The following is an 18,386-nucleotide window of genomic DNA, read 5'->3' as shown; positions in this document are numbered from 1 at the left end:
TAATATGTGGTTCCTATAATTTATACTTAAAAAAAACTACAAATAATAACCAAATTCAAAAGACAAGAAACTACAAAAAGTAATACAACTAATAGTAAAATAGAACAAACAAGACACCGCTCAACTATTTAACTAACCTCTTATCCTAATTTTTGTTTTATCATAACCTTTATTTACCATCATATCCTCCGTAAGTGAAAGTTGCATTATGTCTTGTCTAATCACCTCTCCTCAATGTTTTTTAGGCATATACTTTCACCGTTCTTGAAATCATTCATAGTCAATCTCTTACGACCCCCATGCATCTCCCCTGCACATACTCGAATCACCTTCACATTTTCCTTTTTTTTTAAGCCCTGTTATCAAATCTTGTTTCTTTTGTCTCTCTTCTTGTTTCTTTCTTCTACCTAACACTAACACCATTTTAACTGAAAACTCACATTCTCTTGCCCCTTCATTTTAGGCGGATAAACCGGTGTAAATTTTACAGATCCAAGAGTACAAATTCTTAGGTAAATACTATGTTTTTTTTTGCTGTTTTTGAGCATTTTTCTCTTTTTTACTGACACCCTTTCGTTCTTTGTATGCATTTTTTGAGTTTGTGCATGAAGTTGCTGTTTTGTTACATAAGTATTGTGGTTCTTGATTTTGGGGTTCTTCAGATACCTCTGTTTACTGGTGTAAAAATTTGATCTTTTTTCTTTTCAGCTGTACTTTGCAACAGAAATTCTTAGAATTCATTTGCTTTTCTTGAGAATTTTAGATGATTGTTTCTTGATGTAAGTATTTTTCTCAAAAGGGTGTTGGCTGATTTGGGTATTTAACTCATTGGAATCTCATTGCTTTAGTGTTTTGCTGTGGCAATATGGATGGATTTTAAGGTAGATCCTTTTATCTTTTTCTTAACATTTTATTTCTTGTGTAAAGATTGTCTCTTTTTGCTTTTTTATGGTTTACCAATTTGATGTATTTTGAGAAATCTTGTTTTTTCTGTTATATAGTTATAGAATTCTCTCTCTTTTTATGGCCTTGTGTTTAGTTCATCTTTTAAATATTTGTTGATTTGTGTTTGTGATTTCACTATTCAATTGCTTACATTTTCACTTCTTCTGGATCTTGTTTATCATTTGTTGAAATTATAGCTGTTGATTACCCAAATTTCTGAGCTTTGTGCCTCTTTCAAGCATTGAAGCAATGATGTTTTTGAGATTTATTGTGATGAAAGAATCTTGTCTTGAATATATCTCATTACTTTGGCAGCAAATCAAGAGCTAAGATGGAGGAGAGTTTTGAGTTTCGTCGATGGGATGAATTGATTCCTGATGCACTTGGGCTAATATTTAGAAACCTTTCACTTCAAGAGGTATTAACTATAGTCCCAAGGGTGTGCAAGTCATGGGGAAAAGCAGCAAAGGGTCCTTATTGTTGGCAAGAGATTGACATTGAGGAATGGAGCAAAAATCGATGCCCTGATAACCTTGATCGTATGCTTCAATTGCTTATTACAAGAAGCTGTGGCTCTCTGCGTAAGCTTTGTGTTTCCAGTCTCTCTCGCGACTCAACCTTCTCATTCATTGCAAACAAGTTAGTACATTATCAGTCTTGATAGTATTTCCATCTCTCAGCTACTGCAGTAGTCTATAGTACATTATAAGTTGCACATCGTTTTAAGATACTGTACTTCAAGTTCAAGTGAGTTAGTATAGAGTTTCAGAATGGTTCTTCTTATCCATTTGCATGATGTGAATGAACTTTGAGATTGTTGGTGATTTAGATGGAGTTATGTGAGCTCTTCATCTAGCAGTAAAGACCATGTCATTATTTGTCTAATCCCTTTTCTGTTTTGCTTGCAAGTGCCAAATCTCTGCAGATGTTGCGGTTGCCAAAAAGTGAAATAGGTGATTCCGTTGTGGAACAAGTTGTGGGAATGTTCACGAACATTACATTTTTGGATGTAAGCTACTGCTTAAAAATAGGAGCCAGAGCCCTTGAAGCTATAGGGAAGCACTGCAAATGTCTCACTGGTTTGCGTCGAACAATGCATCCCCTTGAGGTTATTGGCAAGCTATCCCAAGACGATGAAGCCTTGGCGATATCAAGTACAATGCCAAATCTCAAGCAACTGGAGATTGCCTACATGTTGGTTGGTACAAGATGCATAATTGAGGTACTTCAAAACTGCAGAAGTCTTGAGCTACTGGATGTAAGAGGATGTTGGAATGTGAACCTCGATGATGATTTCATGAAGACATTCCATCAGCTAAAGGTGGTCGGTCCGATTGTTGTAGATTGCTATGATGGGAATGGCTGGGACAATTGCTCTGACTATTCAAGTTCTTCTGGCTATGTACGGTGGGATTTTGTGGCTGGTGATGTGGACGATGACGACTTTGATGAGATGTCTGATGTGTATTGGGAGGATGATCAAGTTATTGAGGATGTCGAAATGTGGTTTTATGATGACTTAAATGTTGTGGACTCTGGATATGATTGGCCGCAATCTCCTTGAGGTTTGACGATCAAATTCTACTTATTCAATTTCCACAAGTTCTAAAAATTGTACTACTCTATATATGAAAGTTAACCTGCTTTCTACAATGTATAAATGTGAATTCTGTTTTGTGTACCTTTTCCTCTTTTCTTTTTCTGTTCTATTACATTCCTGACTCTGTGTACTTACCTATCTATTCATATATAACAAAGATTTCCATGCATATATTCATCTCATCTGTCTAAGCCTTGATGAATAGAGTTATCTGATTCTTGTGCTGGTGGGAGGTACCTAGTATCCAATGGAATACTCGAGGTGCACTCAAGCTTTCCGGACACTACTGTCACAAAAAAAATGTGAAGTGAAAGCTAGAATCCAACAAGGTCTACCAGCATTTGTCTAAGTGATCTTCTAAGGCCCTCAAGAAGAGATCCCTAACGAAAAGTGTGCTGAAACATTGTTGACCCTGTTTGTTCAGAAGAGAACTGTAATCCTCAATAACATGTGAGTGATACAAAATTATCCGGTATCTGTGTTGGAGGAAGCATCCCCTACAAGATTGTTTCACGTTCCCCCAAGTCTCAAATCCGAGACCTCTGATTTAGAGGTGAAGGAATCCTTAGTGGCAAAAATTTAAAGACTAACTCAAAACAGTTGCAGCAGAAATGCTCCAAGTAAAATGTATTATCAAATCGGTAAATGCTTCCAGAATACTAATACAGAAAGGACTTCCCTAAAAATCACATGCAGATGAAGGATACCTAAACTTATGATAGGCAATGGCTATAATGTCTCAAGCAAAATCTAGTTGATACAGTATTCATGATCTTTTATGATTAAAGTGACTGCTTGAATTAGATTTTGTAGCAGCATATCGCATGGTTTAATAGTAAGGCATGTACCGTGATGCCCTCCTGAATCTTGGAGCTTTCCTGCAAAATGCGAAACAATCATACGTGTGATTCATCTACTTGATTGTCGAGGCGAGATGATCAACTGAATCAAACTTACCCATATCCATAAGGAGAATAGAAATAAGGGGCAGGTGCATATGGCCTTCTGAATCCGTAAGGTTGATAAGGACTGAAACGTCTAGGGTGAAACTGTTTCATCCCTGGTACATTAGTCCTCTTGGGCATAACCTGCAATAGAGGGGGAAAATCACAATATGAACACATCAAATAAGAAAAGACTCGGTGGAAACACCGTATTAGTGTGTCATAGATAATATGGCATTTGGTTGCAAAAACAGAAAACTAAAACTTCATAAAAGTGCCCGAGTAGTTTGGTTTGACTGATTGAACAACAACCATATCCTCCTTTTAAGCTACTACGCCAATTAGGTCAACATTTGGCTCTTCAATTCGGTTATTTAAAACTTTGGTTTTTGATTCTTCGCTGATATATACTGAACCAAAATTGGTTCGGTTCTTTGGTATGACCTCATATTTAATCATAATACTTACAAAACCACATAATCTAAATAAAGAACATAAAAGATTTTACAGTTGAACAAATTATACAAACTCACCTATTGGAACATTATAATCGACGTACAGTGCTAAAGTTATAACTCAATTGAAAGGGTCATCTATAGACGTAAGTTAAAGGGAATTAACATCCAATGAATTAGTGTTCACCTTCCGGCTTCTACACAACTTATGCCGGATAACTTGATTCCTGCAAAACTTATGCCGGACAAGACAAAAATTTCTAAACTTATGCCTTGTGAAATTAGGTCATGGATAAGCGTACTTTGGCCCACAATTTTTCATTAAATGAGCAGCAGGCGCAAAAAATAAAGACCACTTCAAAATAGGGGCAATCCGTGCAAAAACTTCTTACATGATCTGTATGCAGAATTGGGTATTTGGGTTTGGTCTTTTTGGGCTCAAAATGTGTATAGTATATATTTTATAATTATATAAAAATAGTTTGGTATTTTGGTTAAACCCAAATACTTCAACTTCAAAACCGAAACAGGACCGGAGAACCGAATCAATTCGGTTCGGTCCGGTTTTAATGCCCACCCCTAACTCCAATCTTATTTTTAGTCGAGTACTGTAATCCACATATATGCTACTCTAGCAAACCACAATCAGTTTATGTGTTTTAAGTCTGACAAGACAAGGATCAGCAAGGTACAACAATTAAATGACAGATTTACTCCAAGACAGATTTTGTCTATTGTCACAACCTGTTCAGTATGTCCCAAGTCCTTAGTGCAGAGCCTTTCATGTTTATATATCTCACCTCCCACCAACAAACATGACATGACATGGTTGATAAAGAGAAACTACTCTATTCAAATAAAAGATGAAAAAAAAAAAAGTTCACCTTCAGCTGGCGTCCATGCAGTTCTGACTCATTCAGCTGGAGTGCCTCCTGAATAGCTTCTTGTTCCACGAATTCCACATACGCAAAACCTTTAGGTTGACCAAACTTATCAGTCAGGATGGTAACTCGATTCACAGTACCACATGCCTGGAAATGCTGCTGAACTTCTTCTGGGGTACATGCATAATCAACCTGTCACATGAAATTTATTAAACACGATATTGTAACTGCAAGTGACAATGAAATAAGGAATTCGACACTTCAGTCTTCATGGAAAGCTAGAATTCTTCATCTATTTTATGGTTAAGTTTTGCAAAAACTATGATCCCAAAGATAATGATATTATAGTATAATACACATCCGGATATCAACACATAAAGGAAGAGAAACAATTTTGTGCCCCAACACCTTCCAAACAAGAGAAAGATCATCCAGCTCAGCACACTTAGCTTTCCTGGCTTTACTAAGGTTAGACACAAAATATTTTCCATTTTTCTTGCTGTAAAATCAAATTTTGCAACTATAAACGACTTCAATGCTCTAAAAGGATCTAAAAGGTGGTTTCAAGAAAAAATTTCATCAATCAATTACAAGTCCAAAGGATAATTCTCTCGTCGGCCAAACTTTGGAGTCAAAATGTTGACGGTCCTCATTTACATCCTAAATAAACAAGAAATACTCCTTACCCTCATTCTTTCACCCCAATGAAAAATAGTGTAGGTACAAATGGAAACTGACTGCCGATCACCATAGAAGCATGACAACAACAGATCATATAGTTCAAGAATGATAGTTTTGGTAGCCGTAGAAGAAATAAAAGATAAGGCCGAAGGCAAAGTAATGACACCTCACCATATCAGGCTTAATAGCTAGTCAAATCTGAATACTCACGTCCACCAGCTGCCTGCAGCAACCAGACTCGGCAACTAGAATTTGCATGCCGATGAAAAGGGTTTGCACTTCATAGGCAAATGTATCTTTCTTCTTGCAAGAAGGTCGAAACTTGAACCTAAGGTGAAAGTACTTTTAACAACAAAAAAAAATGACTTTGTGGTTTCCATTTTGTCATACTTTTTCTTTATCTCTCACTGCAGAATTGTATTTCAATTCCATCTTTTTCCCAGTGGAGCTTCACAATATTATTTTTTTCATGCTTTTTATCTTCTTTCTAATCTTTTTTTTTTTTTTTTCTTTTTCTATTTCTTTTTTTTGCTGAATTGCTGTCTTTCTTATTCAAACTTTTCACAAGTCAACATACAGGTAAAAATGCCTCTTAAAAGAAATATCTAAAATCAGAAAAACTTCTTCCACCATCAAAAACTTATGGTGTCAGCGCTATTCAGAAATATGAATGCACCTGCAATTATAGTGACAGAAAGTCAAGGCATGACTCTCAAGATGCATCAAAGTCAAACCAAAACAAAGAGATCATCAGGAAGAACCAAATATTCCTTGCAATTACAAAAAGGAAAAAGGAAAAAGACAATTACACCAAGAAGTTTGGACATTGCAACAGAAGAAACAAAAAAAAATGGTGCATGATGCAAGTTAAGATCAAGTTCTATATTTTCAAGCATAACAAATAAACGAAGCTTTCAACCATCAATACAACCTCCCCAAACAAGATGACCACCCCTCACATTTTCGATATTCATGTTCTAATACCACATTCATAATGAAATGGGTCAAGACACTGCAACTTTATAGAGCCAGGAAACATGAACTAGGAATAAACATGCTTCCAACGCTTCCAAGGGAAATGCGGTGTATTACTTCTTTTATATCAGTAGATGTAATGAAAAATATATATGCAATCCTTCAAGAATACTAACAGCTTTCAGTAGGGAAAATATTTCCCCGACTATAGTGGAACTAGAATGTACTTTGCCCAAATGTACTACAGTTTAGTACGACCTCCACCCCAAAATAGAATTTGGTTTGTTTAGCTCCAAATTAAGAGAAAATTTTGACTAGATCATTATACGAGTCGCATGGAGATGTGTCTAATTGACAGGTTGAATATGGGAGGAAAAGAGCACTTGATTGAAGGATTGTCATATTAAAATTAAGATGCTTAAAAGAAAAGTCATTTAATTTTAACTTGGAGCAGGAAAAATTATCATTTAAAAGGAAGTTTACTTGTCACAACGACAAGTAATTAATTAAGAAAAACTTGATCCTTTAACCACCAAAGTACTTAAAGTCTCCTAACTGAAAAACTTCAGAAGCAGGCTTTGCAGAGCGGGAAGGAGAAGTACCACATGATACTAGTCATCTACCATTACATTCCATAAGTCTAAACCCTTGGTTGACTCATTTTAAGATTCAACCCAAAACATGAATCTAAGGTTCAAATCTGTCAAAAATTAGCTCAACTCATATTCTAATATTATCATTCATGCTCAATTCCTCATTTTAAACTCTCAAGTATTAATATGCACGTCTCAAATAGTAATAAAAAATAGCAAGTAGAACACATGGTGACATCGATACCTTGAAATATAAGCTAGTAGTGATTACACTTATTATGGTGTTGCTACTTTTAATCTGCAAGAATTTTTCTTGTGAAATCAACTCTCAATTTCTCCTACCAAGCTTCTTGGTGTCACTAATATGGAAGGGAAAAGAGTTCAAGTAGATTCCTCCCTTCGGCCCCACATTTCATATTCACTATGTGAAGTGGAGTTGCCTAATATAATTCTTGTGTGTCATAATCTGATCCTCCTCTTCCTTCCTTCAGCGTTAGGCTTAGCGTGGGTTAAGTTATCAATTATTTTATATATGCAAGTACATATGAAATGCTTTCCACCCTCATGACTAAGTGGATACTTATTTTCCCACTCACAAATATCATAGTTTTATCTCCTTGTATATATATTATAGGAAATGGTTTATTTTTCATTTCTTAAGTCCTTTAACCCATGCCTGATCTTTCCAACTCAACTCCAAGGCATATCCGACATCCATATAGATACATTTTCAATTTATAACACATAAATAAAATCCATTACCATATTTATCATCAAATTAATGTGTTCAAGCCTTAGAAGCATCAGCTTTTTCAGGGGCTTCACAACATGTAAACCTATGACATGTGGAGGAAGCTGTTAGAGAATTAACTTGCCTCTCATCGTTTGTGTAAGAGGTTTCAAAGTGGTTCAAATGGTATCGGGATACTCCGCATCCATTCCCTTAAGGTTTGGGTTGGAGGCTCAGATTCTTTTCAAGATCCAACATTCATCCCTTGCCAGAAACCATGGTATACTGACATAGGTATGCCAAAAGAAAAAAAAGAGACAGTGTAGCATAGGCTTATGCAATATAAAATATGCACTTGCACGGCAAATTAAAAGTCACACTACATAAACAACCTTCTTCTGCATACAGATTCATACTTTTATTAAACAACGGGACTATCAAATATACAACAATTAATACTACTGTGCATCAAAACCAAACAATTGATATCTGCTACGAGTATCTTCTATATCCATTTCCCTCCACTTGGACCTGCTTAATTACACTATTCAAAAGGTGTAACACGAGCCTAGGTAAGTATATCATAATATATTCGATATTGTGAGGATTTATAAATTAACTAATTTTAATTTGGTTGTCAGCCTACCACAACATACATTTATCTATGCTTGGAATTAGCCATGTGAGCAAGCTAACAAGGCAGAGTTCAAATTATCAAATTTGATCAACAAAATCAGTTCCACCGGAAAATCAAACAAATCACTTAAGGATACACCAAGTTATCTGAAAACATTCTTGAATCAAGTAGAGCACTTCTCCAAGAATTCAATCACCACATAGAAACAATAGATTTTTAGTTCTTACATTGCCAACAAATATTGATCTTGAATCCAACTCCTCGCGGTTTGCCTGGGATGCATCTGCATTAGCAGGATCTGCAAAATAAATGGTTCCGAAAACGATTAATCCATTTTAAAAAATAAAACTTCTTTTTAAAACTGGTACCATTAACTCAGAAAATAGAACTTCAACAATAATTAAGAAAAAATTTGTCCCCCGAACTTGGTTCAATTGCCAAAGGTTGAGGGACTTGTGACTAAAACCGGTTCGAGCCTTGCACCAAGAGAACTACGTCCGGTATTTATGGGCCCATATCCCCAAGTTTCAAGGACTGCGGTCCTAAGGGTCGACTTCAGACGGATATCAGTGTTAGGTTATTGAAAATTTTAAGTCTAGACTAATCACAACCAATTACTGGTAGAAATGTATACTTTAAGCCTCATTGACAATTCCCGGCTTCCCGCAAGTTTAGTGGTAGAACTGATAAACTAGTCTTTACAAAATATTGAATCTTTCGTTTCCATTATGTAATGTTTTATTCCATTTCCAAAGACAAACAAAACTTGATCATTGTTTTGGGTAACGTTTGATCAGTTACTATGGCAAACTCTACCAGACGTTTCATCAGTTACTGTGGCAAACTCTACCAGAAAAGAAGCATCTTTTCATAGTCTCTTACAGACATTATTTTTAGGGATTTAACATAAAAAGATTGTTCAACTTCTAAGGATAGTATAGTAACTGTCACAGACCCTAGCAGAACAAAGCATCCTTAGATCCCAATAACCCAAATATCACAACTTTTTAAGGAAAATGTCAGAATATTAAACCTACAACCACTTCTTAACAAGCCAACAAACATTCCCATAGTAGATTAATAGGATTTCAAGCATTGACACCAAATTATAGAAAAGCAGGGGCAGAGCCATGATTGAGCTTACGGGTTTGGTAGAACCTAATGCACACCTTTTATTTGTGTTATAAAAATAATTTATCCATATCCTAGTAAATTGCTTCTCTACCTCCACAAGGCAGAGGTAAGGTCTACCTACACTCTACCCTCCCCAGACCTCACTTATGAGAAAGCACTGGGTATTTGTTGTTATCCTAGTAAAATTGCAGTTTCCAAGGGGGCGTAAGGCGTTTGGCCATGAAATATTTTTACTTCTTTCCGGAGTAAAACACATTTGGTTATAACATTCCTGAAAATTTTGGAATTTAACTGTTTTCACGAGGCAGAGGTCAAATCTGCCTACACTCTACTCTCCCTATACCTCACTTGTGGATTTCACTCGGTATGTTGTTGTTATCCTAGTAAATTGCATTATCCAAGGGGGCGTAAGGCGTTTGGCCATGATTTTTCTTACTTTTTCCAGAGTTAGAACTCCAGAAAACACATTCGGCCATAAATTCCTGAAAATTTCAGAACTCAATTGTTTTCACCTTTTCAGATACTTTAAGAACACAAAAAATGTTTTTTTCACTCCAAATTACTCACAAAAATTCAAAAACAACTCTAATTTTCAAATATCATTTATCACTTTGAAAACAAAAACTAATCTTAAAATTCTAGCTCCGCCTACTCTGCATAACAGCAAAATATAGTAATCAAGCAAAAGAAAAAGTGAATTTTTTTTACCTTGAACAGAACCCATCTCTTTCTCAACTTTGGCCTGCATCTCACGTAAAGCAGCAGCTTCATCTTCCATCTCTTTCAATCGTTTCTTCATCTCATCCAATTCCTTCAAATTTCACAATTCCAATCTCATTAGATCCAATGCTAATTAGGGTTTTTCTTTTATCACATGAAAAAAATATAACATACAACAATACAACAGAGTACCTTAACGGCATCCTCGTCGGCGGCAGGGTGATTGTCCATATCAGCTTCCATTTCAGCCTCCATTGGGATTTCTCCTCCGTAAACTTCATGCTCTTCTTCATCCATCTCTCTCTCTCGCTCTGCCGCAACTCCTTTTTCTTTCTTCCCTAAATTGTACACTCTAAACCGTATACGGGGCGGGCCGACTTCGTTTTGATGTTTTTTGATTTATTTATTTTTTTCCTTTTATATAAAAGTACAATTAGTATAGTGTACGGCTATACTACGCGATGCCCTGGATAAATCCCTCTCCTTTCGAATACATTTCTATCCGCTTTCGAATACATTCATGAGTTATGTCTCCGTAAGTTTACTGATGTATTAGACATCTTATAATTTTAAAGATTTTTTGTAATTTAGAAGATACAATGTAATTAGTTCTTAACACTACGAGATTTATGTAAGTTTTTACTTATTTAATTAATATTATAACCACTTCCTATTTTTCTTACTTTGGCTTTCTTTTTAGTATAATCATATGATATTTGGAAGGATAAAATTCAAATAATCCACTTTTTAATCATATGTTTGGAATTTTAAATTTCAAATATGAAATTCTAAGACATCATATAAAATTTCAATTGTGAAATTTGAAATCGCATGACGAGATTGAACTAAATTTTTTTTAATTAAACAACTTAAAAAGTGAGTAGACTATGATATTACTATTATGCAAAAGTCACTAATTGAATTAATTCAAATTTGAAATATTTGCATAAACATAATTATTTAAGGCCATTGTATAACTCTTGTTTATAATACAAAATAATAACATATCTAATATAAGCTTATAAAGTAGGATTGAGGAAGATAAAATGTATAGAAACTCTATCATAATCTTAGAGATTAATCACCCGATCCAAATAAATAATAATTTTGTAAAACTCAATTTTTGTATTTAATTTTTTTTAACGGGCGCATATAAAACTTTTCTTTTTTCTCTTTTTGAAAAGAATTCGTCCTTAAATTCAAATTTTCTGTAAAAACATAAAATAAAATAAAACTAATCATTAGTTAATAAATGATTAACACAAATATCACTACACCAAGGAGGCATATTTCTAAGAATTAAACAATTATCTTGCATTAACAAGACTAGTCAATAGAGAAATGGCAAAAGACTTGGCTTATCCCATACATCAAGAAGATACGAGAACCCAAAAAATGGTATTGTTATTAACTCACATTACCCTTATCCTAAGGGGTCGTTTGGTAGAGTGTATAAAAATAATGCTAAATAGAGCATATTAGTAATACATCAAAAGATGAAATGCAAAGAGACAACATGACAAATTTAGGATAAACTCCACTTTCTCTTGTCAAATAACTCTTATCCCGATAAGATGCACAATCAACTAGATCATGATGAATAGTATCATACACCAAGAAGTAGTAAAAAAAAAAGGCCTAAGAATTTTTTAATTTTTTTTTGTACACAATGTAGTTTCATCTAGTGGATTGTAAACCTTTAAGAAGGACTTTCCATCATAGGGAGAGGTGCCAACAAACTCACCCATAATTAGTCTTCTCCTCCTCAGTATAATGGCTTCTCAAGAAGCCGGTAAGCAAGCAAGCTATCAAAATTGTATGTTACATTAGGTCTTTATGTAAATAAATAAATAAAATCGGAATGATTAAAGATCGAGACCTTTGCAAACAAATAAAGTCTAGATAATATATTAATCCATAGTACAATTAACGAAAATACAAATTACTCCAACTTTTAATACTAGCAAAAGTAGGTACATAAAAAGACCAACCAGACATTGGTCTTGAACAAAACTACAAATAAACTTTTGTACACATTTTACATCAACAAACAAAATATAGTAATTCTCAATGCATCTTTATCAAGAGTCTAGATTTTCAGCATGAGTTGGATTTTTGGAAGAACGAGCCATAAATGCTCTAATCATAGGTTTAACTTTCTCCAGAGTCTTAATTATTCCCAAAAACATGAACCTATAGAGTATTACCATTCCAAATAATATAGCAACATCAACCCATTTTGAATATCCCATTTGCACTTGCCATACATTTCTCAATATTTCTTCACCACTAATTATGGCTGGCCCTCTAATTTGTTCATTAGGGAAAGTTAATCCCAAGAATTCATTCTTGTAAAATCCTTGATTTGCATATTTGTGAAATGCAATGTAATACATTGGGTACTTCCAAATGGCTTAGGAAGATCATTAGGCAATCTGAAAAAACCTCCATTAAGCATCATAACACCTTGAATTCCAGCTCCTATATATTATCAAACGATCACAAAATTAGTACATGAAAATTAAATATGCCCCCTCCCCCTCCTCATTTATTAATTTTAACGTGCTGAAATTTAGTTCAATCCGTTCATTTAACATCCTTACCTGTTATGATTCCCATGAGGAAGTCGGGGACAATGCTTGCTACAATCATCATGAGACTCTCAACTAACATCATGGTCGCGAAAAGAACTAGTGCAAAATACGCGAAGTGATCAAACCCTTTTTGTAGTCCAACGAGGTAATAAGCCAACGCGCCAGGTACTACTGAGATTAATATAAGGTAAGGAATGGAAGAAAATGTATTTCCCACCACATATGCAGCTACACCATAGTGTCCATTTAATCTTTCTCGAGTGAAAATCTAGACAAAAAAAAAGACATTGTATATAAGTATCATAGTATAAATGGACATTGGACAAATTATTAATTGTATAGAGATAGTTAATAAGTGTCATATATATACTTTCATATCTTCAACAAAAGAAGGGAATCCACCAATAGCCATAAAAGTCAAGAAGGCAGCAACAAACATCAACATTGAACCTCTAGCCTGAAAAACGTTAAAAAAATACAGGATTAACAAAAATTCATCGCTAATTCTATTTAACGATGAATAACAATATTTACCTGAATGGATCCATAGTCATGTCCAATGTCATGAAAAATAGTTCCAACACCCAAACACAAAGCAATATAAATTGCAAAACGTAGCCAGTAATAACCAAGATCACGATACATGTTCACGAAAGACCTCCTTGTGAGAACCATACATTGAGTAACAAAACCTGCTTGACTCCCTTTCTTTGCCTCTTCTCCTCCACTCTATACACAAATTAAATATTCATTAGATCACAAATTAATATTTTTTTCAAAAAATAATTAATATTATACAAACCTGTTGACAAATTTCTGAAACTTTACGTTGAACTTGTTGACAACCCTGTGAAGTCTTGTATGACTTCACAAGAATATCAATTGCTTCTGTAGCAGTAGCTTTTCCACCAACTCCTTTTTCAATATCCTAATTAATTAAGATCAAAATAAACATTAATAATTTGATTTTAATAAATAATGACAAAGAAAATATATTTTTTTTACTTACAATATCAAAGTCCTTGTTGATTGTCCTTAGATAGTGATCAGATGGATTCCTCATAGTTGGACATGGGAAACCATTCAAAGCAAAATACTACAAAACCAAAAAAAAAAAGTTTGATTAGTCTTTTGTTGATATATTTAACCCAACCCGCTTATTCGACACCAGTAGTACTAACATTATAATATGTACGTACCTCATTAGCATTTGAAATGTTACCAAAGTAGACAATTCTTCCAGAGGACAAAAGGCAAAGATTGTGAAAAAGTTGAAAAACTTCACTACTTGGTTGATGAATAGAAGCAACAATAGTTCTTCCATCTTGTTTAGCCAATTGGACAATTTTATTCATAACATGATAAGAAGCAGCACTATCAAGCCCACTTGTTGGTTCATCAAGAAATAATAGTTTGGGCCTTTTTAATATTTCAATACAAATACTAACTCTTCTTTTTTGTCCACCACTTAGCCCTTTAACACTCCATCCACCAATTCTTGTGTTCATTGCATCTTGTAAACCCATTTCTCTTATGGTTTGTTCAGCCCTATCTCTCTTCTCTGATCTAGACATCGAATCCGGTAATTGGAGTTGGGCTGAATAGTAAATTGCTTCTTTTACTGTTAGGGTTGTCATCAATGTGTCATCTTGCGTTACGTATGCCTTTTAGGAAAAAAAAGAGTTATGTTGACAGTATATAGAAGTTAAACTAGAAAAAAAGAAGGTGAGATATTAATTGTTGTACCGAAGTGCCAAAAGCAAGTGATTGTCTACGACCATTGATGAGGATTTCTCCTGTTTGTCTTGTGTTCGAATCCAATCTCCCTGCAATTATTTTATGTCCATCACATTAACAAACTTAATTTTTAAATTTTATTTTACAAAATTAAAAATTCAATCCTTGTTTTTTCTGTCTTATGCAATAGATAGAAATTTAGGGGTGCGTATTGGTCGGTTCAGTTCGGTTTTAAGTATTATCGGTTCGGTTTATCGGTTTTCGATTTTTAAATATGCTAAACCGATAACCAAACCAATAAGATATTTGTTATCGGTTTTCAATTTATCGATTTTAGGTCTTTAACGGTTCGGTTTTCGGTTTAACCAATAAGAAAATGCTTTCAAAACAAATATATGACTTATCCAATAATTTGACGCGATATGCATACATCGAAATAATCATCCCAAACGGGACAACAGGGACCAACTTGCTGTATTTTGGTCATCACAACAAAGTCTTGGTCAATTTTCGATCACCATAATATATAAAACGAGGTCCCCTTTATGCAATAAAGAAATCAAATAAATTCAAATCATAGACAAAAGTAAAAGCAGTAGCAAATGAGGCCATGCTCCTGGTAAATAATATATAAAGAAAAGACCTAACTAAATGAAGTTCTTACGTTATTTTTTTAAAATAAAGCACAAAATATGAATTTCTAACGTTAATCAAATTGCACATATTTACAATCGTGCAAAAGCTAATATTAGTCAATTATAAACTAACTAAAGTAAATAAGTAATACTAAAAAGTAAAATTAAACCTAAAGGTTATATAACTAAAAGTAGAGAGGAGAGTTAACTGTTAAGTAGTGTTAATTATTGCGTAAAGTTATTATATTTTTAGTCTAATATACTATTAATTATATTAATATTTTTTGTTTAATATATTATATATATGTATAACTAAAAATTAAAATAGTAAATTATTATATTCTTAATGGGTTATCGGTTAACCCAATAACCCAATATTCAAAAACCAATAACGAACCGATAACCCAATAATTTTATTTTGTAAAACCATTAAATAACTGTTAACCCAATAACAATAAACCAATAACACTTTTTTCGGTTCGATTTATCAGTCAGTTCGGTTTTTGCACACCCCTAGATAGAATCCATCTATTTTTAATTAAAATATTAATTTTAAGGAAACAATCTAAGAAGTTTTGTCACAGAACGTTTTTCTTTTTTCTTAACACGTAATATGAATTCAAATTAATTAAAATCCCAAAAAATAGAACCAAATACCAAATGTGAAAAAAAGGTCTCTTTCTAGTGAACTTAAAACATTCTCCTATACCAAACAACAATTACTGGAAGATTCTCAAGCAGTTGATGTTTGAAGTCAAAATATGTGGACCCTTAATCATCCTTTATATAGTATGTGGAGTAGTTCATAAATAAACCATTTATATAAAACAATAATTTTAAGCAAAATCTCCTAAATTTAACCTATTATTACACTTTTAAACATTTACAAAAAAAATAAAATAAAATAGAAAGTAAGATACATAAATTAAAATTAGAAAAAAACATTCATCATCAATAAATTCAACAATGTTCTTTCTAAAATTATTCTATGGACTAGATCGACCAATTCCTATAGCATCAAAATAATCAACATAGGGAATCATGTTTTTTTACCTCTAGCTAGAATATCATATCGAGTTTCAAGACAGGAGAGGTTTTCAACCCCCTAGTAAATTTAGATTCATGAGTCAATAAATTTTGAATATCAGATGATTAAATCGAGAAAAAAAATACCTGCTAGAGTATCAAGAAGAGTTGATTTGCCACAACCAGAAGGACCCATAATTGCCAAAACTTCACCAGGTTGTACATAACCAGTCAGCCCTTGCAAAATAGCTCTTCTCCCACTTTTTTTATCAGGCACAGTTACCCACAAATCTTTCCATGTTAAATAAATTCCCTCATTAATCAACTTTCCACTCAAAGCCACATCATCATCATAACCAAAATTAGTATTACTAATCATAGGATTAGTAACACTAATTTGTTTAGGTGGCTCATAATAATTAGTACTTTCCACCTCTATTGACCTTTTTATTTCAGAATCAACCCTTAGAGATGGTGCTTCAATTGAACCAATATTTGGTGTAAATGGGAAATTTTTTGTTGGAATATTAATGTTGTTAAAATTAGGAATATCTTCCGAAATAACGCTTTCATTTGTCTCTGATTCGTTACGTCTATGAGGCGATCGATTGGGACTAGGGGTCCATTTTGGAACATAATTAGATTGCGACTCCATTTGATACTCGCTTAATTTGTATGTGATTTTGTGCTAGTTAATCAGAATTCGAAATATAGGGAGAAAAAGGAGAGAAAGAAAAAGGTATATAGAAATAGCTTAGATTATTGTTATGCTAATGCATGGAATATTTAGAGTGGAAAGATTGGTTGATATTTATAATGGCAAAAAGGAAGGTAGTTGGGAAGTTGTTGTTATATCTAGTTGTACTATAAAATAGTTGAAAATAATTAAATTTTTGTATACTTAGGTTGACTTCTAAGGGATGAAATCTAAGAAATAAATGTATATACGTATTCAATTAAACATATTCCTTTGTTTGACATATTATTTTTAGTTTCTTTCTATACAGAAGACTTTTTTTCTATTTTATATACTTTTAATTCTAACTTTCTAATATCATATTTAAGATCACAAAATTAAAAAATATTTTGATATATCTTTAATTTAAGATTATAAGTTCAATTTTTTTAATTTTTATTTTATTTTATGGCAAGTCAATATTGGTCAAATAAATTGAAACGGAAAAAGTATATATCTTATATAATTTGGCCTATTTATTTAGGTCTTCCTTTATTATTTACTCTCAAGTGGTAAGGTTGATTGGACCTTTTTCTGGATAATTGTATGAAATGGAAATTGCTTAGCATCTTCATTTTATTTTATTTTTAACCATTTGTTAGTTTCTTACTTTTTAGTTGTAATTAATTAGTTAATCGATAGTAGCGTGAGATATGTGGTGGAATAATTCAAATATTTTTGCCTTTAATAATAAGAGATTTATGTTTATTAAAAGAAATGGTAAAGTTGAATTTGTGATGAGGTTAAAAATATATATCTTGCTCATATATGTACGTGTTGTTCTATCCTTAATCAGATGTCCTAGATTTGAGCCCTGATATAGAAAAAATCTTGTTAGGAATGTTATTCCTTAATGAGCCCTACAATGCATATTCAAATTTTTAATTAAACTCTAATACGAACAATTTTTTATTATTTTTAAAAGTAAACATAGCAGTAAAAAAAATGAAAAACTTGAAACATAAGAATATTAGTAGATTAACTATGTATATAAATTAAAATAATTCAAAATTTTCATTGAAAAGTCTTGATGTCATGATTAGAAACGAAAGAGTGTTGAATCCGCAAATCTAGCCAGAATTTGACTTCTATTAAAATATAAAATAAAATAAAATAATAACAGATAAAGTGAAAAAATAAGATACACACAGAGACAAACATGTTTGACCGTAATTGAAAAGTCTTTTTCTTTTAAAAAATAAATATATTATAGGGTTAAACCACTTTGTAATAATATTTTTCTTTACTTCTTTTTAAGACTATTTTTATCTTCAATAGAGAGTCTATCGGAATCGTCGCTCCACCTATGAGGTAAATATTAGGTTTTGTATACTATATCTTTTCCAAATCTCATTTTGTG

At 33.0% G+C, this 18,386-nt stretch overlaps 2 protein-coding genes and 1 pseudogene across 3 annotated transcripts; 1 reads left to right on the top strand and 2 right to left on the bottom strand.

Moving 5' to 3' along the window:
* The first annotated feature begins 280 nt into the window (after nt 1–280).
* Nucleotides 281–2,722, top strand: LOC102595752 (F-box protein FBW2-like). 2 transcript variants are annotated; one of them, XM_006366166.2, is made up of 3 exons: nt 281–512; nt 1,261–1,584; nt 1,855–2,722. In XM_006366166.2, the coding sequence occupies exons 2-3, from the start codon at nt 1,277–1,279 to the stop codon at nt 2,507–2,509; spliced, it is 963 nt and encodes a 320-aa protein (XP_006366228.1). In that variant the 5' UTR covers nt 281–512; nt 1,261–1,276; the 3' UTR covers nt 2,510–2,722. The 2 variants fall into 2 exon arrangements, with proteins under 2 accessions (XP_006366228.1, XP_015160274.1); XM_015304788.1 differs by lacking the exon at nt 281–512 and adding an exon at nt 577–881.
* Nucleotides 2,723–3,123: 401 nt separating this feature from the next.
* Nucleotides 3,124–10,676, bottom strand: LOC102595428 (polyadenylate-binding protein 2-like). Its single transcript, XM_006366165.2, has 6 exons — nt 10,491–10,676; nt 10,287–10,389; nt 8,672–8,742; nt 4,829–5,020; nt 3,503–3,633; nt 3,124–3,423 (listed from the first exon to the last, which is right to left on the bottom strand). Exons 1-6 carry the CDS (start codon nt 10,593–10,595, stop codon nt 3,375–3,377), a joined length of 651 nt encoding a protein of 216 aa, XP_006366227.1. The 5' UTR covers nt 10,596–10,676; the 3' UTR covers nt 3,124–3,374.
* A 1,553-nt stretch (nt 10,677–12,229) lies between these two features.
* Nucleotides 12,230–17,052, bottom strand: LOC102598375 (ABC transporter G family member 11-like; annotated as a pseudogene).
* Nucleotides 17,053–18,386: the final 1,334 nt, after the last annotated feature.

The sequence above is a fragment of the Solanum tuberosum genome, unplaced genomic scaffold (assembly GCF_000226075.1).
Source record: "Solanum tuberosum cultivar DM 1-3 516 R44 unplaced genomic scaffold, SolTub_3.0 scf00619, whole genome shotgun sequence".
Taxonomy (NCBI): Eukaryota; Viridiplantae; Streptophyta; class Magnoliopsida; order Solanales; family Solanaceae; genus Solanum; species Solanum tuberosum.
This window is presented reverse-complemented; position numbering and strand designations above follow the sequence as displayed.